The sequence below is a fragment of the Olea europaea genome, chromosome 6 (assembly GCF_002742605.1).
Source record: "Olea europaea var. sylvestris chromosome 6, O_europaea_v1, whole genome shotgun sequence".
NCBI lineage: Eukaryota > Viridiplantae > Streptophyta > Magnoliopsida > Lamiales > Oleaceae > Olea > Olea europaea.
The window spans coordinates 11,730,396-11,754,734 of record NC_036242.1 but is presented as its reverse complement, the minus strand read 5'-3'; the positions used below and the strand labels follow the sequence as shown (position 1 = coordinate 11,754,734).

The window sequence follows — 24,339 nt, the reverse complement described above, 5'->3', positions numbered from 1 at the left end:
CTTAGACCCCATATTTACATTAGACTTTTAGACCACACTTCAAGATATTTTTCTAAAATACTCTAGATAGACTTAATAAGTTCACATAATCTTCTTGACACATTACCACATTTATCACCACATATTTTACTTAAATATTTACATAGATTATTCTAGTAGATATTTATAGACAATGTTTCTAGAAATGCTAGGTATATTGGGCTTTTTAATTGATTTGGTACTATAAGCAAGATCTTTAAGCTTATATTATTTAGTCCAAAAATCAAGTTTACTACATCCCTCTAAACTTGATTTTGCTACTCCAAGTAGAGTTCTTAACTTGCGGAACATGTCATGCTTGAGTGGTTTAGTGAGAATGTCGAAGATCTACTTTTGAAAAGTTACATATTTTAGTTGCACTTCTTTCTTTGCAATGCTTTCTCTTATGAACTTATATCTTGTATCAATGTGCTTACTTCTATCTTGGAGTACTAGGTTCTTTGCTAATGCCAATACCAATTTGTTATCAACATGGATTTCGGTTGGTTCTGCTTGTGAGACTCCAAGCGTGTTCAACAAATTTCTAAGCCAAATTGCATGGCAAAGACTTGATGTAGCTGCTACATATTCAGCTTCACATGTAGATAGCGCTACGATCGATTGCTCATTCGAGCTCCAAGTAAAAGTTGTGTCACCCAAGTAAAACACATATCCAGTCATATTCTTTTTATCATCACTGTCTCTGCCCCAATTGCTATCACTATATCCAATAAGTTTGAATTCATTAGATGATGAATAGAATAAGCCATAATCAAGCGTACCTTTGATGTAGCAAAGAATCCTCTTTGAAGCTTTCATATACGTTACGGTAGGTGTCTCCATATAGCGACTAATGAGCCCAACTCCAAAAAGGATATATGGTCTTGTGCATGCCAAGTATCTTAGATTTCCAATAAGACTCTTAAAAAGTGTTAGTCTACTTTGTTACCTTCATCATTCTTCGATAACTTAGTTCTGCATTCGACGGGGGTCCATACAGGCTTGCAATCCTCCATAATGAATTTCTTTAGAAATTTCTTTCACATACCCTGCTTATGAGATAAAGATGCAATACTCCATTTGCTTAACTCAATCCCAAGATAGTAGGCCACGAGGTCGATATCTATCATCTCGAATTCTTAAGCCATGGCCTTCTTAAACTCAATGATCATACTTTGATTATTTCCTTTGAATTTAAGATCATTTACGTACAAACAAACAAGCAAGCAAAACATCTCCTTTCTTATTTACCTATGTGTAAAGGGCATACTTGTAAGGGCATTTTGTGGAGTCATTTTCTTGAAAGTACTTGTAAATTTTACTATTCCATGACCATGGAGCTTGTTTCAACCCATATAAAGTCTTTTTTTTTTTTTTAGTTCTAAGACTTTTCCTTCATGTGCTTTTATTTTATAGCCAATTGGTTGCTCCACATAAGTTTATTCTTCGAGATAGCCATTTAGAAAAGTTGATTTCAAGTCCATTTGAAATATCTTCCATTAATCTTATGGTTTCTAAACGAGCAACAGAAGCAAATATCTCTTCATAATTGATTCCCGGCCATTGGTTGTATCCTTTAGCAACCAATCTTGTTTTTATATCTCTCCACTTCTTCTTTATCATTTTTTCTTTGCCTTGTACACTCAATTAACTCCAATTGCTCTCTTTCCTTTGGAAAGAGTTGTCAGCTCCCACGTGTCATTTTTCTAAATAGCTTTAATCTCTTCATCCATGGCATCTCTCCATCTTTTATTTTGCACCACTTCTTCATACCCTATTAGCTCACAATCGGCAAAAAGACAAAAAAGTGTGAGATCATTTTGATTTTCTGTTACCTCATATAGCTCTGTAGGCTCCTCATTTGTGGTGTCCTTTCGCTTGAGCTTTCTCCTTTTGAAGATGATGGTGAAGCATCTCCATGAGTAGGTAATGAAGGTAGAATTGTAGGCTCTTGTTGCTCTCCATTCTCTCCTTTTTTTTTTTTTTTTGCCCTCAAAGAAAGGCAAGAAATCATACTCTTTTTCTTGGACACCTCAATCCCAAGTTCCTTCTTCATCAAACTCGACATCTATTCTTATGGTGATTTTCTCTTTGCTTGGATTATACAACTTGTAGCCTTTAGAGTGAGAGTCATAGATGATAAAGACCTACCTTTCACTTTTGTCATCTGACTTGGACCGCTTTTAATCTGGTACATGAACATATGCAATGCTCCCAAATACTCATAGGTGAGAGATGCTGATCATTCTTCCACTCTATGTTTCTTGTAGTGTCTTATTTCATATATATCTAGAAGGCGATCGATTAGACATATACACAGTGCAATTAATAGCTTCGGCCCAAAGTTCCTTGGTCAATCTTTTACTTTTGAGCATGCAATGGGACTATTAAGAGTGTATCTATTCTTTCTTTCGGCCACTCCATTTTGTTGTGGAGAGTATGGAATCGTCAACGGGCGACGAATTTCATTCTCTTCACATTATTTCTCAAACTCTTTGGAGGTGAATTCTTCTCCTCTATCCAATCTCATGGCTTTTATGCCTTCACAATTTCTATAACGGAATTAGCACAATTGAAAATCAATGACAATTTTTTTTTAATTTCCTTAATAATTAAATCTGGGCAAGTATTAGGGAAGGTTGGGAATTCTTGAGTTTCTAGTAGTCACAGAGACCATGCTAGAATCAATTTTGGGATTAGAAGAGGGGTTCCTTATTGGGAATTTACTTATCATGCACAGCGAAAATTAATACAAATTTCAATTCCCTCCTAGATTCATCTTTGTGTTTAGATAGGAATTGTGATAAAAATTATATATTTTTCTAGATCCGCAAATTCCTTTGCAATTCTTGTTTTGATTCTGCAAATTTCTTTACTATTCTTTTGTTCCAGCAACCATAATCTACCATCTACAGTGTCCAATTGTCCAACCTCCAACGGTGATCCACCTAGAGAACAAGATTGTATGATTGAGATTTTTTTCTTCTTTTATTAGTAAGAATAATGATTTTTCTACTAATTTTGAAATCTCTAGTCATATTTATATAAGCTCAAATGGGCTTGGCTTGACTCGATCCAATATTTAATTAACTCATTTAATTAAATCGGGTTCGTGAATTAATTAATCCAATTAATTAATTCAGGCTTATAAATAAGCAACACAATTAATTAATTTATCCAACGCTTGTTAAATTAATTAATTGACAAATCACAATCTTCTCGTTCTCCTTTTGTGTGCCACCCATTAGGTTCCCAATCACGATATCTAACGACGTGAAATATTATTTTGATCTAATCAAAATTGATAAATTAAAACATCCTTTTAATTTATCACCAATTCACACTCGCCGTCCCAAATTGACATCTAGCAATATGTCAGAGCAATACATATGACGTAAAATGTCACGTAGTATGACAAAATCAAACTTGTTCATTTACTGTGAAACTATAATCCTTTCGTCATTATGATCCGATCAATTACGAGATATGGAAGTGTGTCAATTTCGATCATTGATCATATATTTTATTCCACTATTAAGTCAATGTAAGTCGAAAATATTTTCGACTTATGAGCACACATTGGCCAAGGATTTCATTATCGACTTAATTAAAGGAAATGTAGATCATAATCACTTATTATCTAAGAGTGACGAATCCTCTATTGATCATTCATAACATTCATACGATTCTTGACATACCCAAACGATGTCGTATTAGCTGCTCTTGGTAGAGCAACATCCAACACCGTTAAAGCATGATTGTTCTCATGTAAGGCACTATGACGACCTCAAGTCAAATGATCAATTCTATTACCGAACGTTAGATATTAACTACTGATACTCAAATAGTTATCCATATAGAATCTCTCAGGGGGTCTCCAATATTTTGTTCTACAGCAAAACATTCACGTGTTCAATTAAATGTCATCATATTTTAACTTGTGAGATCAGCTACTACATAAGTAAGAAATGTCACACATGATAGTCTATCCGTAATAACAATATTCATATTTCGTTATTAATTACGATCACGGACGATTTAAGATTCAATCATATGTAATTTGTATCTCACAATGATTAACAAATTATCAATATTTGAATTTACGGACTCTATTATTTAATTTATTTGAATATTAATTAAATAATAAATCTACCATAAAATTGTATTAATTATATATTAAAAGTATTTATGTCCAAGGTTGATTGGATCTAGATCATAACTCTTATATTCCTGGCTTCCTAACTATAATTGATTATAACAAATAAATCTTCGGAAGACATGTTGGCTCTCATAAGCATACAATGTGCATATGTATAGGTGTATCTATGAGGCGATGTTACTATTTATAAAAGACAAAAAACTTATCGAACCTGGTGATGTTGCGTTCCAAAAATGACCGATGTGAACAACAGAAAATGTTTTGTAATTTACAAAATCTCACTATTCATTTTCTATTATATGATGCAAGCAAAAGTTACGTTGAATATCCACGTTCATTATCAACTTAGGAGTATAAAAAATGAATAAAAGAATAAAAATATTGTATGTGATATAATTCAATGTTAAATGCCATAAAAGCCTCTAGAATCTAGGGAAAATGTATTTCTGTATCTATCTGCTAAATGTCTGAGCCATTTTGTGCAATCCACCCGAACATGTTGGTGAGTTCATTGAGGAAGGGATCAGGCTGTAAGCATGCCATGTTGTGGCAGTCAGCACTGAGAATGGAAGCAATGAATAAGTTTCAATTTAAGACGAACCAAGTTTATGAACTCTCAAGTTTTGGATGCACTTTCTTAGTTGAACATTTCAATTGAATTTGAAGTACGTAGAAACTTATCAACTTCAATTAGATATGCGCTCAATGAATTAATATATCATTCATTGAGTGTTAAATGATTACAGGCTTAACAAACATTACTTTTTCGGGAAAATTTCGTTGTTCTCCCTACAGACGTTATTAATCAAAGCTTTTCATTCAACATTGAAAAGAAGCACAAGTGTTGCACATGCATTACTAACTGTAATTACCTCAAACAATTATCATTGCAGTGAAATGTAGGAAAATTGTTACCGTCAAAATAGTCAGATCTATCATGTTGGATCATCAAGAATACATGAACCAAAGCGGAAGCGTACCTTAATCAGACATGATTAATTGCAACAATTAAATCTTGCCATTATGTCTTCTAAAGCAACGTGTAGCCCCTTTTTCTCTCTAGCGGTTGGAGCCAGTTAACCTAATTCAATTCATCATGAAATTAGGAACAATGCCGTAGTCTCAACACATAAAAGTCCGTGCTTTAGTTAGGTGTATTAAAGCCCAAAATACCGAAACCTTATCAGATAACTTTAAACGGGTTTAACCAAATTTAATAGCCTTTTAATACACAATAATTCACATATAAGCCCACATGATCGATTAAAACTTTGCATGATATCCTCTGTGGAAAGATTACTGTGATTATTTCAAATAATTAGAGTATGATATTTCCTTTTTAATGATTTGTAACCTGGTAAATATGGTATCCCGTATTGTAATTTTAAGACAGTAAAACTATTCTAATTTAATATCGTTGCATGTTTTGACCATTCCTATAAGTAAGTTTAAAAATTGCTTAATATATCTGCATCGATAATAGTTATATTTCATTTGCAAGTATAGGCAAGTGATGCAAATGGGGTCCAACAGTATGCACTATATATTATGGAAAGAGCCCTACTAGAAATCCAGGGTCCCTATTGGAGGGGGGCTGGCCCTGGATAAGGAGACTTGCCATTATGGAAATGCCTCAATTGCAAACTAATGCAATGACTAAAGTGTGACAGGTATCTTTAATAGCTGGCCTCTTGTTATTTGCCAACGTGGATCCCACTACTAACTACTTAAAGTAGATGGTTTGAAGAGCAAGAAAGGATCAGTTTCATTTGGGTGTTAAACGATAAAAAACTCATCAAACATTATTTATTTGTTTTCAATGTTCTTAGTATGGAAACTATTAATCAAAGCTTTTCATTCAACTTGGAAAAGGAGCCCGAGGATTGCACGTGCATTAGTATTTCTAATACATCAAAAAAATTTCATTGCAACGATATCCTACGTAGAAAGATTACAGTGACATCTTTGATTATCATATTCGCTAAATTTCGTATGATTATTTTACAAAATTAGATTATAATATTTATTTTCTAATGATTTGTACCCATGTAAATATGGTCTTCTGCTTTGTAATTCATACACAAAAAGCTATTCTAATTTGGTATCGTTGCAAGTTTTGATCATTCCTTAAGTTAAACTAGCTTTTCGATTTCTAATGATTTGAAAGAGATGCAAAACATTCAATGTATACGAGTCCATACCCACAATAATTTTCACCATTACTGATTGTGGGGGAAACAGCCATTGTCAGTCTGTGTAAATTGCAATGGAATTCATCCTGATCAGAGGTTTGGCCTGACATCCATTTCTAACAATGATGTCTTTACCTATCCAACTTTCTTTTATAATGAAACGACTAATCAATTAGAAACTAATATTTCTCATTCAATGAATTTTTAATAAATGTTATATAACCTCTTTAACTACTTTGATTTGATTACCATGGAAACTATGTAGGATTCGATTTGCACAAACATCTCACGAAAGCTCTGCAGAATTAAATGAAAGAAAGCCTTTAAAAAGTTTATGATCGACTTAAGAATGCACTGTGTTGTACGAGATGAAATGATAATGTTCTGAAGAAGCAAATCCTTATCCCCATAAATCTCTCCATTTCAGTATCTTATTCATAAATAGAGGAGAATAAAGTATGATCAAATCGAAAATCAAATAAGTAATTTCAGCCCCTGGATGTCAGTTTGGCTTCTTGAGATTCAGTTTGATCTTCATTTTTAACGTTGTAGACTAGTTTAATAAATATGGCGTGTGTACGTAATTATCATCACCAATTTTTTCAATTATGGCAAGCTTCTAAATAATAAATTTGAGTATGTAGAGTCAAATTTGGATACATACTGATGTAGATCGAATCAACAAACACACAATACTAACAACTCAAGCCGATTAAACTCAAGAAACAAACGTTTTTCTTATTTCATGAACACCCAAAAATTTTAGGAGACATTTTAAAGTCTTAAATATGAAAAGAACAGATAACTTACTAGCTAGCAATCCATTAATGGGCTGGGCTACAAAACGGGAATAACAAATATGGAAAGTAATAAACTAAAAAACTTTAAATGTCGTTTTGACCCAATAAACTTACTCAAATGGTCAAAATCCATCACACATCACGGCAAATCCGTGAGGACATCCAGAATCATCGTAAGCTTTCCGAAATAGTGTTATAGCCCAAAATGGACACCGTAAGTAAAGGTTACGCCAATTTCTTCAAACGCCAACCATCCAAGCATTTTATATACGCAAGTGCCTATTCCTCTACACGAATCTCATCACATACTCAAATTTATTTATTGACGATTTATACTATTATAGTACAGGAGCAAAGAGTTTGCACTTGTTACTGGAAACATGTTGAATTTGATGTTATACGGATTTTAAACATTCATACAAGTGGAAACCCCCCCCCCCCCCCCCCTTCTTCTTCTTTGAATGTGACATAATTTTACGATCCATTAGAATGGAAGTTTAAAGTTTAATGAATAAGTACTTATATAAGTTAAACATACGCATATAACCATATTACTAACCATAAACATAAGACAATTCGAAAGATTTCTCCACATTCCCAGTCACAACCTGTACCTCCCAACTCCCTTTCATTTCCTCTCCACTCTACGCTGTGGCGCTACTATTCATAAAAGACGAAAAACTTACCAAACATGATGGTGTTGAGTACCAAAAATGACCCATGTAAAACAATAGACAATACTTTGCACTATATAGAATATCTCTATTCATTTTCCACAATATGATGAGCACGTAAAAGTTTCGATAAATATCCATGTCTATTATCAACTTCGCAGTATCAAAAAATTAAAAGAAAATAAAGAATTAAAATCTTATTACTGATATTATTCAATGTTATCTGCCAAATATGCCTCTAGAATTTTATATCTTATTCATCATATTATTCTACTTAACGTCGGCAAAATCTTTTTGCCCAACTCTATGTATGAACAATTGTAGAAACCTTTGTAAAAATGTCGAACATCATACGACTCTATAGTAAATTGAAACAAAATTACCCAAGGGAATCTAGTTTAATTATTTGTCTAAGATGCCTTGGAAAGAATTTTTGAATCCTCATTCTTGAGTCTCTGGCCTTATCACAGTTATCTGAGCTTTCAAGATAGTTGCATAGTTAGCTTGAAATCTAAGGATATCTTTTGGACCGACTGCAGTGCAAATGGTTATTTTGCCATCAGTTCTTAAATCTTTTCGACAGACTTTATCTTACCTTAAGACTTATTCGAAGAGCGCATAAATGTAACTGAGCCATTTTTTGTAGTCCACTGTCCACGAAACATGATGGTGATTTCATTGAGGATAGGATCAGGCTGTAAGCACACAATGATTACTTTGTGGCAGTCAGTGCCGAGAATGGAGGCAGTAAATAAATTTCCCTAGCAACTACAAATCTTGATTTTCCATCCAGAAAACAGCCAAGTTTATCTTAAGTTTTTGGAATCACTTTCATAATCGAACCCTTTCAATTGCATTTGAAGTATGTTAAAATGTATCAACTTCAGTTAGATATGAGCTCAACGAATTAATATATCATTCATCGGTTGGGGGACAATGAAAGTGTAGGTTGACCTCGGATTACTGTGTGGGAAGCACCATCGAAGGAATTGAAGGATGAGTTCCTTCTTTGCTCTACATCGTGGATTGTAAGGGAAGCACTCCAAACTCTAAAACAGACAGGTTCTGTTCGGGATTATGCGAGGGATTTCACATCTTTAATGCTGGATGGTATTCATAGAAAAGGCAGTAGCCAGGATGATGCTACAATGGAAAGAGATGGGCCTATTTAACAAAATGAAGAGCATTTGAAGTTTAATCCAATGAAGGCATTGGACTTATTTGTTGGGGGTGGTTATTAGCACCTTTATCTCTTAACTTGCTGAAACGGCTAAGGCATGGGTAATGCGTTGCTCCCATGTTGTTGCCATGGCTGAAATGTGCTTGGGAGGATGCATTTCATGGAATCCGGTGCAAGGCAGCAAAATGAATAAATGGTGTGAGAATGAATTGGTTGGTGATGCATGGACAAAGGCATGGCACAGGCGAACCCACATTCAAGGCAGTTAGCAGAGAGAACTTCCAGCATGCGTAGCCTAGCAGGATCGTGGTGTGCAGACCCGAAATTCACTAAGTAAACGAGTTATAGAGCTATCAGATTTAATTCACTATGACGATTACTTTTTGTCAGTCACATGGCAATGGAATTGACTTGTGCAAGCAATTTTTTAGACAGGTCAGCTGGTAAAATGTCAAGTTAGGGTAGTTTTTAAGCAACTTACTTAGTGAGAAACATTTAAATATATTCAGGACCTAGTGGTTTGGGTGTGTCAACCACACAAATTTTACTTATAAAATCAAGGGCTTTGAGACACAAGGCACAAGAGTGATTCTTAGCCAAAGTTTTGTGAGTTTTCTCTTGTCGAGGCAATAAAAGTTGGGAAAATATGGGAGATTTGTCGAAAATACCTATGTTTGTTTACTGCATTTCATATCTTTCATCTCTAGTTTGTGTTCGTCATTACTTAGAGAAATATGAGTGTTGGGCGACTAAGTGAAGAACTTAGTGCCTAGCACATGAAAAATTACTGCAAAAAATTTGAACTTGTGACAACCCCATAGATAAAATGGAAGATTATATCTACTGGACATTATTAATGGATTCTCATGAATAACAATTAGAACTCGATTTGCACAAATATCGCATTATTTTCTTTTTTGGATATGAAAATTTTCTTCATAATCAGCCCTGACCAGGTATCAGATAAAGAAGTTGCGAATTCTTGAATTTGCAAAACTCACTTAGACCACGCTAGAATACATTTGCAGATTAGATAGGCTCTTTGGTAATGTAGTTATTTTAAATTTTAACAAATAAAGCTTTTGAAAACACGCTCGTTCAGTAAGCATACAATATACATACCTAGACGTGTATCAATGCAGTGACACTACTATTTTTGAAAGCCGAAAATTAATTATCAAATATGATGTATATAATACAATAAATTTCTATTTTTTTTTCTCTAATACTTGCATTGTGTTAAATACAAGAAAGGCCTCTACAATTAATAAATCTTTTTCATCATATTTTCAATTCTATGAATCCTGAGAAAATGTATTTCCGCATTCTACTAAATGCCAACAAAATCGTGTCAGCCAACTTTAAGTAGTGAAAATTAGGATCTTCAACAAAATATAAATGATTGCATGACCCTAATGCTAATTGAATGAAACAAAACTACTCATTCGAGATGGTGAGCTTGAAAGATCAGGATTTCTTTTGGACCGATTGATGTAGGAGGATCCGAGTCAAATGACGCTGATCTGTTAGATAGTTCGTTGATGGTGTTGAGATACCATGAGATGGTGGATAGGCGCAAAGATAGAAAATAAATGCAATCTTTCCTTAATTTGGGGTAATTTTGACACGTCTTTGATAATTTGGCCATAACTTTGGCTACGATTATCAGAATCGCTATTATGACCCCGGAAAACTCTCTTCGGCATGCACGTCGTGGCCGCCCAGCTATACTCGGTGGACATCAATTTCTAGCCCAAAATTAGTTGTTTTCATTTCCAAAATTTAATTTTTAGTTATTTTTTACTATTTATGGTAATATTTCATTTCCCTTTTTCCAGGACGTTAGAGAATCTAGATTAAGCCAAATTTTTGGCAACTTACTTCTTTTATTTCATATTTTATTTTGGTGTAATCGTTAGAATTTTGCTATTTTTGGTAATTTTTCGATAATTACTATTTTGCAGCTATTTAACCCGACTTGTGGGTTAATTTTCATCATTATTGATTATTAATAATATTGAGTGAAGTTTTCAAAGAATTCTCTCTGTTTTTGGTGTTTATTTCTTCTTCTTTCTTGCGAATCGTCTGTTGCAACTAGCCTATAGGATAATTGCTATCTTACCCGGCGTCACCGACCACAGTGCAAATGATCATTTTTCAATCAGTTACTCGAATGAGGCATTTGTTCCTAATATTTTCCCCAGACTTCATCTCATCTTAAACTAGTCCAGAGTGTTTGGGGTTTGAATGTAACCCAAACTAAGCCATTTTCTATAGTCCACCAAACATGTTGATGATTTCATTGAGGAAAGAATCAGGCTGTAAGGACACCTTTTTGTGGCAGTCAGTGCAGAGAATGGAGACAATGAATAAGTTTCTCTTGAAAAGACAAATCTTGATTTGTATTCTTAGCATGATTAAAAATTTAATTTCAACAATTGGTATCACAGCCTAATGATAATATCATAATCCATCATTACAATTTTTTCTCTAATTGAATAATTCTAAAGTTTCCGTCCGCTGCTTGTCAATTTCAGTGTCTAGGATTGTTGAGTTTTCAAACTTTTGAAAAAAATAAATAAATAAATAAACAAAAAAATGGAGAATTGCATCAATGTGTTCACGTGTTCTGTGCGTATGTGTACATTCATTATATATATAAAGATATGATAAGCAATTCAAAACCCAATTAAATGACACCCGTTTCCTTCTCCTATTTGTTTTATTTGATTTTTATATGGAAGGAAAGTTTGACAGCGACATTGATCAGTTGTTGTTTGTTTATTTATTTATTTGCTATCAATAATCTGGTGAGTGTGTAGTTCATTTTAACATTAAATAGTAGATTTTTTGTTAGTTTCGAGTTTTTTGATGTGATTAGTTCAACTAGATTTTCGCTACCCATCAGATTTAATTTGCCTAATAGAAGTTTTTGCCTTTGAATAACCTAGAAAATCAAATAAATATATATACTGGGTATTCTGTAAAATGGGCCAAAGGTGGAGACGGGAGCCTTTGTTGTAATTTGAGTAGTTACAGGCCCCTTGCTTGCAATATGTTTTGGGGTTAAGTTGTAATTTTCAAAAAGGGTATTAAATTTGAACTTTTTAAAAGCCTTGACCCTAAAATTTCAATTTTGACCCAATTAAAATTTTATTTTTGACCTGTTTAAAATTATATCAAATATAATTAATAAATAATTGGTTGACGACTTTTATATTTTCCGTTAAAATGTTTATGTATAATTTTTTTTTTCTCTTCAATCAGTATACAGTAGTTGCATAATTTATTGTTACTGAAGGTATATATTTCAAAAAATTCCATGAATAAGTCTATCCAAGTAGCAAGGATATCGAACTCGCCATTTTCATCTTGATCTTTGTTTTTGTTCACTTTCTGCTATCCATTTGCCTAATTTCAACTCGATTTTGGTTTTTTCCTTTTTCTGTAGCTCTGAAGTCCCTAATGTGTAAAAAAAAAAAAAAAAAAGATTTCATGTTGACATGACATAAATAACAGATCATTATTTGTTCAGGACATACATACATAACATAATACTAACCATAAACCTAAGACAACTCGAAAGATTTCTCCACATTCCTAATCATAACCTGTACCTCCCAACTCCCTCTCTTTTCCTCTCAACTCCAGGCTTTCTCCTCTATATATCACTTGTTAGGTATTTACTTAAAAAGAAAATTAAACTAGTTTCATTATTCGAAAGCCCGGTCACCCTTGTGTTTAGGTAGAATCTATGATAGGAGGTATATTGCAATTTTGATAAAATTCTCAATCCAATTTACCATGATCTTAACATACTTGAATTGTTGAGACGTCGAGTCACTAATAGAAACACGTACGATGTGAATAAATTAGAATTCCAACATTAAGAACAGTTCATGGCTGCTTTATAGATTGGGATATAATTAGGTTCATGGTTCCATCTATTTCTCTTGTTCTACTACAGAATAATAATATATCTGCTAAACCCTAAACTTGGAATATGTATTCATATATTAGTGCAACCCCTAATCCTATTAGAATTAGTAAGTCCAAACTTCAAAGAGCCAAAGTCAATTAATCTAATTAATTCACTTTGACCCACAAAAATTTCCAATTCTACCTTTTAGTGTGATCCATTAGCTTTTCATTAAACTGAAATTTTTCTTTTAATTTATAATTAATCTGCCCAGATTAATTACTGCACTTTGCAATCCAAGATTGATGTCTAGCAATATATCAAGGCAATTCATATGACAATAAACTTCATTTGGTAATACAAAACCATTCCACTATACTTTTGTAGAACTGTAATCCTTTCTCTAATATGACCCTATTGATTATTATTGTCTTTAATTTAAAAGAGTGAACGTGGACGTTACCGTTCATTTATGAGTACCTTCTGTTCACAATGGATGGCTTAATTTGCACTGTTCATGTGCCCAATGGATTTCCTCTCTATTTTCACTGTACATTGAGGCCCAACAACTTATCCATTTACACTTTGTATTCTTTATTCCTTTCATTTGTGTCAGTTTTTGAGTGAAAGAAACCCTAGCAAACTCCTTTTATTATTCCTCTCTTCCAAAGCAATTTTAACTCTCTTTCACAATTTTTCTGCAGATTCACTTGTGTTTTTTGTTCCCTAATCTATCTTCTGTTTGTTCTTGTTGGTTTTCTATCTATTTTGGCTGCAAAATCTATTGAGTCTCATTCAAAAGGTAAAATTTACTACTGCTCGAACATAGTTCGTTGAGATTTAATTTATTATGGTGATTTTCATTTCTCTAATGTGTTTTGAATTATTATTTTTTTCGTTGATGTTTGTTGTTATCTGCTGCGAAGTCTAAAGGAGTGTGGAGGTAAATTTTACTATTGTTTAAACACAAATCTCATTTCATAATCTGTCTTTCGTTCGTGCTTGTTTATTTTCTGCTGATTTTGTGTTGTGAAATTTAAAAAATTAAGATATACAATAAAGTGTGTCATAATTTTAGCCATGGCCTAAAGCACTACTTTTTCTATATTTCTCTATGATCCCATTTGTACCTGTATTTTATTTTCGAACAAAGAAACAAAACAAACTTTAGCAGTCGACTTCTTTCTTTTTTTTTCACATATTGATTCAATGAATTAATGGATACGGGACTCGTGGCACTAATGCCTGAGAGGATTGGTTCCTGAATTTTACCATTTATTTATGAACACTGTTTCCAACACTTAATATAATAGTGGAAATTGGAAAATGAAAGAAATTAACTAAATTCCTACAGCAAGCATAATACTCTTGATAGAGCTATTTAGTTTACAGAGAATTTGAACATATGCAGCTGAGAACCGCAACAAGGACAGAGGTATATGAGTTGAGGTTATAGCTATCAAGACAATCATCTACTTTCAATCATATATACTGGAATCTTACATAAAATTGACAGAAACTTACATCCTCAACTGCAATGCCAAAATGACCAAAACCATTCTCAATATCATATTTATTAATCCCATAATCTAACATAATATCAGATAAAACACAAATACTAATGACAAATCGACTTAAGCTGTTGAGAATAAGCATATGCCTGCAAAAAGAGGCATGGCATAGTAATATTTGTGCATTCAATTCATAGTACAGATCATGAAAATAATAATTTGGGAACACTTAACAATGCTCACTGTATGTAAGTTCAATAACAAAGTGAGAATCTTCTGGCCCGTATCCAAGAAATGTATATTTTTCCTCAGGAATATCCAGTTTCCTAAGCAGTTTCAACCCCAAGACAGTCGGTGTAAAACCTGCAGCCAGCATTTCATTATATTTACATAGCCAACTGTATAAAAAAGAACTAAAAAGCTAAGATAGAAAGCAGTTCATGGTAAAAAGAAGAGGCATATTTTATTCACTACTAAAAAATATGGCTTTAAGCACGGATTTTCCGTTCCTGAAGCCACGATATCCGTTGCTACTAGTCTTCACCAATAGAAAAAGATCGACAGAAAATCCATTACTATTTTAATGGTCGTAGTTAGTGTATTAGTTTTACCAACCGGATTTCCGTTTGTGAATGTCTTTCCAACAAAAAGTCCATTGGTAAAAACCTCATCATTTTCAACGGAAATTCTGTTGGTAATATTCTTTCATTGTCGACGGAAGTTTCGTTGGTAAAACCTTATAATTGCCAACAGAAATTTCGTTGGTACAAGTCTTTTCATTACGAACAGAATGTCCGTTGGTAAAGACCTTATAATTGCCAACGCAGATTCCGTTGGTAGAAAGTCTTCATTACCAACAGAAATTTCATTGGTAAAAACAATGTTCTAATTAGTAAAACATGGGTATTACCAATTGAATATTTGACCAACGAACTATTCGTTGCTAAAATTATATCTTGATACTTCAATACCAACAGAAAATCCGTTAGTGAATCTTAATTTATTATTTTTCTAATAATAATAATTAGAAATGTATATAACCCACTAATTATTAATTATTAATTTCAAAATACATTATATAATCAAATTTGTCGAAACACACTAAAGTTTTAATAGATTAAGCCCTTGTTTGATCTCCATTCTTTTGGAAAAATTCATTTTTCAACAGTATTTTGACATCATTTCAACCACACATTCTTCAATAAAATAATATTATACGCAAATCCAAAATTTTTCCTTATTTTTTAACCACACATTTCCCATCAATACACTATTCAAAAATTCATTCTTCCCAAAAAAATGGGGCTGAAACAAGGGCTAAATTATTTTATTGAAATTCCAAATTTCAAATATCATGTCTCACATATCATCATTTCGTGATCCCGAACTAGAAGGAAATTGAAAATTAGGAATATTTAGTTCCCTGAGCATGCTTCGTACTGTTTCTCATATCTCGATCTTGTGATTTCTTTCAACTAGTTCAAGGCGTACAGTGAGATCATCAATCCTTTCATTGTTCTCATCCATTGTATTTCATGCAATTAATAGTTCTGACTTCTAATTATTCACCTCTTCATCACGTGCAAGTATTGAACGTCTAGGTGAAGTAGGTGTACAAGAACAAGTGAAGCAAGCTGTCTAGAACAAAACCCATAAACACGACCTTTAGATGGACTGTTGATAGCATCGATCCATGAATCAGGATTGAACTCAAGTTGAATATCCCTAATAGTACCATACTTGGACTCGATTGAAAACTTGTATATATCCTATGAAAAAAAAAAATTCTTACTGATTATATGAACAAGCTATGAAGTACATGAACTCTAATTGTACTTACATGAACTTGCTTGGATTTTTTTATCAATAAAATCGCCAAGTCTATGATTCTTCTTGTGAACATTATTGAAAAACTCTAATTGGAACATTGGACGATCCATATTCTTCTCCTAAGATATGCAACTCATCAATCACAATCAGTTAAAAATACACTTGAACTTTAAATTAAAAAATAAAAATAATATGAAAAAAATATATCACTCTTTTCTTAGTAATCACAATGGAGACCAAACTAGCAGTATGATTCTTCATTTCACTATCTTGTCTTTGTGCAAGATGATTTTCCTTGGCAATCTTCGTATTTTTTTTTCCATTTTTCAATATTCCAATAATTTAAAAGATTATCCCAATACTCTGCTCTTATCCAACACAAGCCATGTCCTTTCCAATCAGCCGAATTATCGGACTGACTTGTATACTTTGCTTTCTCGTGGGCATCATTCATCATATCGTTATATCTATCCTTCGCTATGACCTTCCATGTGTCATACACATTGATAATATTCGCAGTCAGCCACACATATTTGCCCTTATATATAAATAAAAAATCAATTCATGGACCTAATGATTATCAAAAATTTCCAAATATAATAAATAATAATTACCATAAACCGATCCCATAAACCATCTCTTATGGGTTGTGGCATCAAGCAGAATGTGGGGTATGGACAATCAAAATATGCTTTCATGATTGCGGTGATGTCACAGGGTATGAAAGTTTCACCAAAACTACGTAAATAATAGAAAAAACACGATTAGGAAAAAGTCAATAAGTTACACAACCATATAAGAAACATGAAATCTTTAAATGTTATCATCTTTAACCATAGGTATATGCTTTCTTCTTTAGAAAACATCCATGTAATAAATGTTATCATGTTTAACCACAAGTTGCTATATTTTAAATCAAATAAGAAAATACTACAACTTATGAAAAGAAGAGGGCAATATAAAGCACGTTGATTGGTCAAACAATCAAAATAAAATATGATGAGTTTATATATGTTTTAAACATTACCAATGTGAGATATGGCAGCTTCATCTGCTTGTTTCTCTCAACATTAATCCCTATGTCCTAGCTTTTTGACTCTCAAAATCAAAATGCTTCAACTTCAGTACATTACTCACTAATCATGAATGAATTCATAAAATATTCTTGCCCTATCATAACAACTATTTAATTTGATTTTCTTCATAATTTAGTTCTCATTTTGTTTGTCATTTTACTTGTGATTAGAGGTTGAAACATCTCACCATATATACATATAAATATTAGCTATTAAAACAAACAAACAATAAATATATAATCTTTTTCACTATCACATAATTAGTTTCACTTGTTTAACATTTAGCAAAGTTCTTGTCCAATTACAAAATACCAACAAGTATGTTTCTAAATAAATAAAATCAATTGAAAATAAATGTATACTTACGTGCTATTTTTAATAATTATTTCAATACGTTGTAATCGATCAGCATGCATAGGAATACCACAGTTATGACCCTTGGTCCTATGACTAGCTATGGGCAAATCATCTGGATGCTCACCTCCCAACTCATCATTGAGAGTACTAGGATCATGATGTTCATTATTGCTCCGTATAGACCTTGTACCACCACCACGTGTTGGTTTACGCTGCCTTGCTCGGCTAGATGTGTTTCCTCCTCTAGTTAGCGACATCCTGCATGCCAAGTAAATTGATTTAATATTATCGAAGTTTGTTCTTGCATTTGTATTTGATCAATGTTTTAGTTTTTGTATATCCAAAGAACAATGTTTCTATTTATAAACAATGATTGTAGTCAACTACATGTATGAAGAGAAGCAACTTGTAGCTGATAAAATCTCGTCCATGGTTTTAATTAAGATAAAAGAAATTGTACAGACACGAATGCTTCCCTATAATTATTCCTCGTTGGTTAAAACTATTTCCTTTAGTAAGTTCAGTTTCGTCCTTATATCTTACTAAGCAACATCAAGTATTTATGAAAGATGGATAATTAAATATATGTGTCACCTTTGGGCCTATTAGATCTAGACATATATATTCTCGATAAAGTTCATCATCCATGTGATCATCTTCGACCCCATGATTGGAAATATTAGCCTCATGATTACCATATCTATCATGCCCAGATCCCCTGTAATCATGTTGTATAGATCTCTACTAACATACTTGACCAGTATATGCTCTATTAGTTGGTGACATAGTGCTTGCAAAACCAATTCAAAATAATAATAGTTACATTTGTTGCCAACCTATAACCCCTAGCCCAATTATTAGATCTAGGTGGCATGTCTTCTTGGTACAATGGTTTGTCTATATCCTCATCTTCCATATCATAATTGGAGATATTAACCTCACAAAATCGATAACTACCACGTGTAGAACTCTATCACTATCCTTTGTGGATCTCGCATAACTTGATTGACTAGATTTATAACCTCCTTTAATAGTAGCCAAAACTATATTGGCATATGACTCACTCTTTAGCTCTTAGTAGGTAGCTTTTCCTTGGCCTTCTAAATCTTCAAAACCTTCTTTTGCTCTTCCACAAGAAAGCTCTAATGAACCTACAAATTCCAATGAGGTAGAATCAAGAAAGAATGTCACGAACTTAAGAAATAAATAAAGAATAAGGAAACAGTAGACCTGTATTACTTACGTCTACCTTTTCACAAAACCACGTAGATATGCACAAATAGAGAAATTAAGAACCCATAAAATCGAAAATAGAAAATGAAATCAAACACAATAAAAAAAATCCCATGACATAACTTGCTAGAAATAGTAATTTTGGAAGAAAAGAAAGGAAAAGAAGACGGAAAAAACAAGGGGAAGATCGGGCGAAAAACCTTACCAAGAATATGTACCTACGTGGGAAAATACAAGAAAAATTTATGAATCAGCAGTGATATTGAAATTGACGGTTGGATTTTAGGAGAGGGTGATAGAACGATCTTGCAATTTGTGAGAGAGAAGGGTTTTGGTTGAGGAAGAGGAAGAGTTCTCTAAAATTAGGGAATGTGTTTTGGTGGGAGGCCAAAGAAAAATAGGAAGGATATTTTTTATTTTATTTATCTTTTTTAATTTAGAAAATATCAAAATATTAATTTACTATATTTTACGAAGTTTATTTTAATTTCTTAATAGTGAAATAAAATTTGGTATCAACTTAGAATTTTAATAATTCATTGAGAGATAAGAAAATAATTCATCGAGGGATAAGAAAATAATTCATCATCAATCGTCCCATCCCATTAAGTAATTATTGCGAGGAGCGGAACATTATCCCCACCTCAAATTTCTCCATTCCATCTGGAATCTTTTTATTTTAATAATTTTTTTATATTTTTACTGTCAATATTGTTTCAAAAATTTAAAAAGAGTTAAAATTAATGAACTAAAAGATATGAACGAAAATATTATATCCTCGTCTTGCCTTTTGTAAAATGTCGACGAGAAGATAAATGGGGATGACCATCACATATTTGCCTCGATCTATTGTCATTTCTAGTCATATATATATGTTATCATATAAAAGCTATGTAGTAATTCATGAAAAAAAAATATTAGATTATGTTTTAATTTGTTAATTATTTAATCAGAAGCCATGATGATCAAATTCGTATATATTGTCTATTAGAAGACTAAACAGATATTCATATACTGGAATTGATTTAAGTATGTACTTGATTATAAGTTAAATATCTTATTAAGATGCTAAACGCAAAAATCTTTGATGAAAGTTCTTGTAATTAAAAATAGTGATAAAACCTTGTTTTAATATTTTTTGTTGTGTTGTAATATTTAAACATGAGAACTTACAATTAAAGTATCATAAGTATTTTAAATAATCGAATAGTAGTACTTACTATAGCCCCATTCTACATTATAGCACATTCTTTTTCTACAGTATTCATTTTCAACTATATATTCTTCATTATACGTAAATCAAAATTTTTTCCTTTTTTACCACACATTATTCATCAATCACTATTCCATTTACATCACTTCAAATTAATGGGGTCAAATAGGACAACAATGAAGCTAAACATTACAGAATTTCATTTTAAAGATGGAATTCCCTGCAAAAGGATGTCATATTGCCGGTACATAAACTGCTTCGTCTATGTATTTCTCGCACATGATTAAATTGATCTTTTTGTATTTTTGTAATTAAGCACTTGTTTGGTATTGATTTAAATCATATTTTAATGTAAGTCAAAGTCAAAAAATCAATATTAAGCACATTTTTTATGGATCCCACAAATTTTCAATCACATATTTCAAAAACTTTTTATCAAAATCTACTAAAAGTTAATTTTAATCCCCATCAAACATGGGCTAAATTACTTTATTGTCAAAAAATTCAAACGTTAAATGAAATATCGTTATTTATGTTAATCCTTGAGCGATTAACCATTACCTCCGATTAGTTCAACTTTATCATTTTCAAAATTGATGTACCTAATATCATCAAAAGATTTATCATAGGTGATAGAAATTATATTCATCCATATGTAAAATCTTGAAACATCTTTTTTTAATAAAAATTGATATACATCATTGACGGAATGCCCTTTAGTAACTGCCATTTCATAGCTTATTACTGTAGTTAAAAGTGGCTTACTTTTACCAACGATTAATCTGTTTCTAATTATCAAGGGATTATGTTTGTTGGTGATCATCGATACATCTCCCACAAAATATCCGTCGGTGAAACATCCAATTGTTATACAACTACATGAGGTACAAAATATCTGTTGGTAAAGAGATATCGTTGTTGCCAATGGCAATTCTGTCCAATGGATTGCGATCGTTGGTGATTATCGATACATCGCCTACAGAATATCTGTAGGTGGAACATCCAAATGTTAGACAACTACATTAGGCATGCAATATCCATTGGCAAAGAAATATTGATAGTACCAATGGCAATTCCGTTGCTGATTGCCGCAACTAAAAGTGGATTACTTTTACTAATGGATAATCCGATTCTAATTACCAATGGATATACACAGTTGGCAATTTTCCATTGGTGAAAAGCACTTTTTTAGTAGTGATTGTTCTGTCTAAGTCCTCTAGGTAGTAAACAACATGTAGCATTCTTCTCTTATATTTCTTAACCTATTCTAAGGTGTTTTCTTCGACAATAAGAGTACTTGCTTATGCTATGTTACCTTGCTGCACGAATTGTTATAATGTAGCTAAGGATGTCAACGAGTCAACTTGAGATGACTCACAAGCCAAAACTCTCGGCTCGGGCTTAGCTTAGGTAAAATGTCAGAGATTTTTTCAAGCTCGAGTCGCCAATCTTTTGCTCAACCCGAACTTTTGGCTCGGGCCAAGCCGGGCCTTTTTGATATAAACAGCAAGCCTGCTGCCTTAAAAAAGGCAGCAGGTTGCTGTTGAAATATGTGTGTGTATATATATATTTTATATAAAAAGGCCTACAAGCCAAGCCCATAGCCACACGGGCCGGCTCGGGCTTATCCCGGCAACCCAAAATAGGCTCGACCCAAGCCCCAGCTTGGGCTTTTTTGAGCCAAGCAAGCCCGATTGCCATCCCTGGCTGTAGCCCTGTTCCTAAAACTTGTTAGAACTTGTGCAAATCTCTTTCGCAAAAAGTCAATAGTTCTACAAGAAGTCGACCAAGGAAATGGGAATTTCCACACGAAGTGGATCATTGTTCAGATGGATCCTTTGAGGATATCAGTTATTTAAGAATAGTAGTTTAGGTTTTGCCATTGTGCATGAATATATAATGCACCACAAATTTGACGCTTCTATTTCATACGAAGAGACAATAAATGTTTCTAATTGTGTGCCAACATTGAGCATACCAATTACTTCATATGTATTGCCAACATATATCGATTGTAAACATGTGGTGCACAGAAAATCCGTAGAGATTCACCTGTTGAACTGTATAACCTATTTACTTCTAAAAAACCTTAATGTTTGGAGTTCAAATAGATTACAAGGGGGTATTTTAACCAATTTGCATTTACTTCATTTAGTGTAAAGTATGACAAAGAACTCTGTAACGCATATAGAAGTATTTACACATTTATAGTTTAAGTACAAGTATATCATTATATAAATTGACTTATGCTAGACAATAATATGCTTTCTTGTATGCAGTTATATTTTATAATACAGATAATGAACTTCAAAATTGTATGAAAAGTTCAAAAAAATATGAAAATGTACATTGCTTCTTTTGATTGAAATCCTTAATATAAAAAATATTACACCCGTTTCTTTAGATCTTTGTGATATGAAGAATTTAGCACAATCTTCACATATACATAGATGCGAACCAGAACTTGATCAAAGAGTATTCAATACTCCTACAGTGTCTCAAGTTGCTATTGTATGAGTCAATGATGATCAAAACACAAATGTTCATGTTTGTAACATTACCGTATATGACCATTCTGGTGACTCTCATAGGGTTCATTATTATTATGGTTGTTATGATCCTTTGCAATACCAATTGCTCTTCCCATTTGGGGAATTTGGTTGGATGAAGGCATAGAAAGAGTTAAGAACATAGAGTGCCAAAATCGCTATTTACCTAAGTGGCTAAGTGTATTGGTGTGCCTAACACAATTAATTCTACAGCAAAAATAATTAAAAAAGAGGACGAGATATGAAAGCATATGTTTTAAAAGCTTCTGCAATCTTTTGCAGTATGCATATTGTACATCAATACTAAAATTTATCTTCCTTCTTTTATGCAACACTCAATGGAATGAAGAAAAGATTCTAAGTCTCTTGTCAAGAGTATTATTCGTACAAGCTATAAATTCAGCCTTCAAGTAAATCTATGTTGCTTCACATTGGTAGACTTTTTCAACATTATGTTGTAGATGTGTACGTTAACATTGAAACTTCTAGGTTAGACTACTTTCGTAATAACAAAAAAAAAATCTTGCTAAAATCCATCAATATATTTTAGATAGTGTTGAAAATGGGGAGATAAGGGGGTACAAAATTGGTAAAAAAATTTGTATTACCACATTGTTTTTACATGTGGTCATAGAAATATGCTAAAGAGATATGGATGAAATGGCTACTATACAAGTTATGGAAAACCACATATATTTCTAACTATAACTTGTCATCCAAATTGGCCACAGATTAAGCAAGAACTAAAATACAATGATGAGGTTCAAAATCGCTCAAATCTAATTGCACATGTATTCAAAGCAAAATTAGAAGAGTTAAAAAAGGATTACATAAGGACAACATCTTAGCTCCCGTAATTGCTTATATATGTGTGGTTAAATTTCAAAAACGAGGGCTCCCTCATGCATATCTATTGTTAATTTTTGACTTTCTCTACAAAATCTCTTGTGTTGTAGAGATTGATCGGGTAGTTTCTTGTTAAATTCTTGATAAAAAAAAATATCCACATCTTTATTTTTTTATTGTCTAACATAATATGCATGTCCTTGTGGAAGTCTTAATCCAAAGAATGTAGGTACAGAGACAAATAATGGTTGTAAGAATAAATACCCTCGGGCTTATTGTAAGAGTACTACATTTAGTGATAATTCGTATCCATTATATAGATGGCATGATAAAGATATTTACATTGAAGTTAAAGGATAAATGTTAGACAATCAGTGGATAGTACCATATAATCCTTATTAAGTGCAAAAGTTGATTGCATCATTGACGTTGAAGTGTGTTATTCTATTAAAGCTGTTAAATATTTCTAAAAATACGTATATAAAGCACATGATTAAATTAATTTTTTGACTGGTAGAAATGAAATCGACAAATAAATTGATGAAATTTTTGCTTATCAATCTGCAAGATATATCTCTCTATCTAAAACTGTGTAGAGAATTTTTTTTTCTTTTCATCTGTCAAAAATATTTTCATCTGCTTATTCTTTATAGCTTCATGTTGAAAAAATCAACATGTAATATATGACGATAAAACTAATCTAAGTATTTTATTAACAATGCAATTATGAGAAGAACAATGTTGACTGAATTCTTTCAACTTAATGAAGCAAATGAATTTGC

At 32.5% G+C, this 24,339-nt stretch overlaps 1 protein-coding gene across 4 annotated transcripts; it reads right to left on the bottom strand.

Moving 5' to 3' along the window:
* Positions 1 to 14,399: 14,399 nt before the first annotated feature.
* LOC111395848 lies at positions 14,400 to 19,330 on the bottom strand. 4 transcript variants are annotated; one of them, XR_002702876.1, is made up of 5 exons: positions 19,155 to 19,330; positions 18,781 to 18,867; positions 17,841 to 17,974; positions 16,898 to 17,021; positions 14,400 to 14,816 (listed from the first exon to the last, which is right to left on the bottom strand). XR_002702876.1 is itself a non-coding variant. In XM_023022037.1 (5 exons), exons 3-5 carry the CDS (start codon positions 17,971 to 17,973, stop codon positions 14,790 to 14,792), a joined length of 399 nt encoding a protein of 132 aa, XP_022877805.1. In that variant the 5' UTR covers position 17,974; positions 18,781 to 18,867; positions 19,155 to 19,330; the 3' UTR covers positions 14,400 to 14,789. The 4 variants fall into 4 exon arrangements, 2 of the variants coding, with proteins under 2 accessions (XP_022877805.1, XP_022877806.1); XM_023022037.1 differs by having other exon boundaries at positions 17,726 to 17,974; XR_002702875.1 differs by lacking the exon at positions 16,898 to 17,021.
* Positions 19,331 to 24,339: the final 5,009 nt, after the last annotated feature.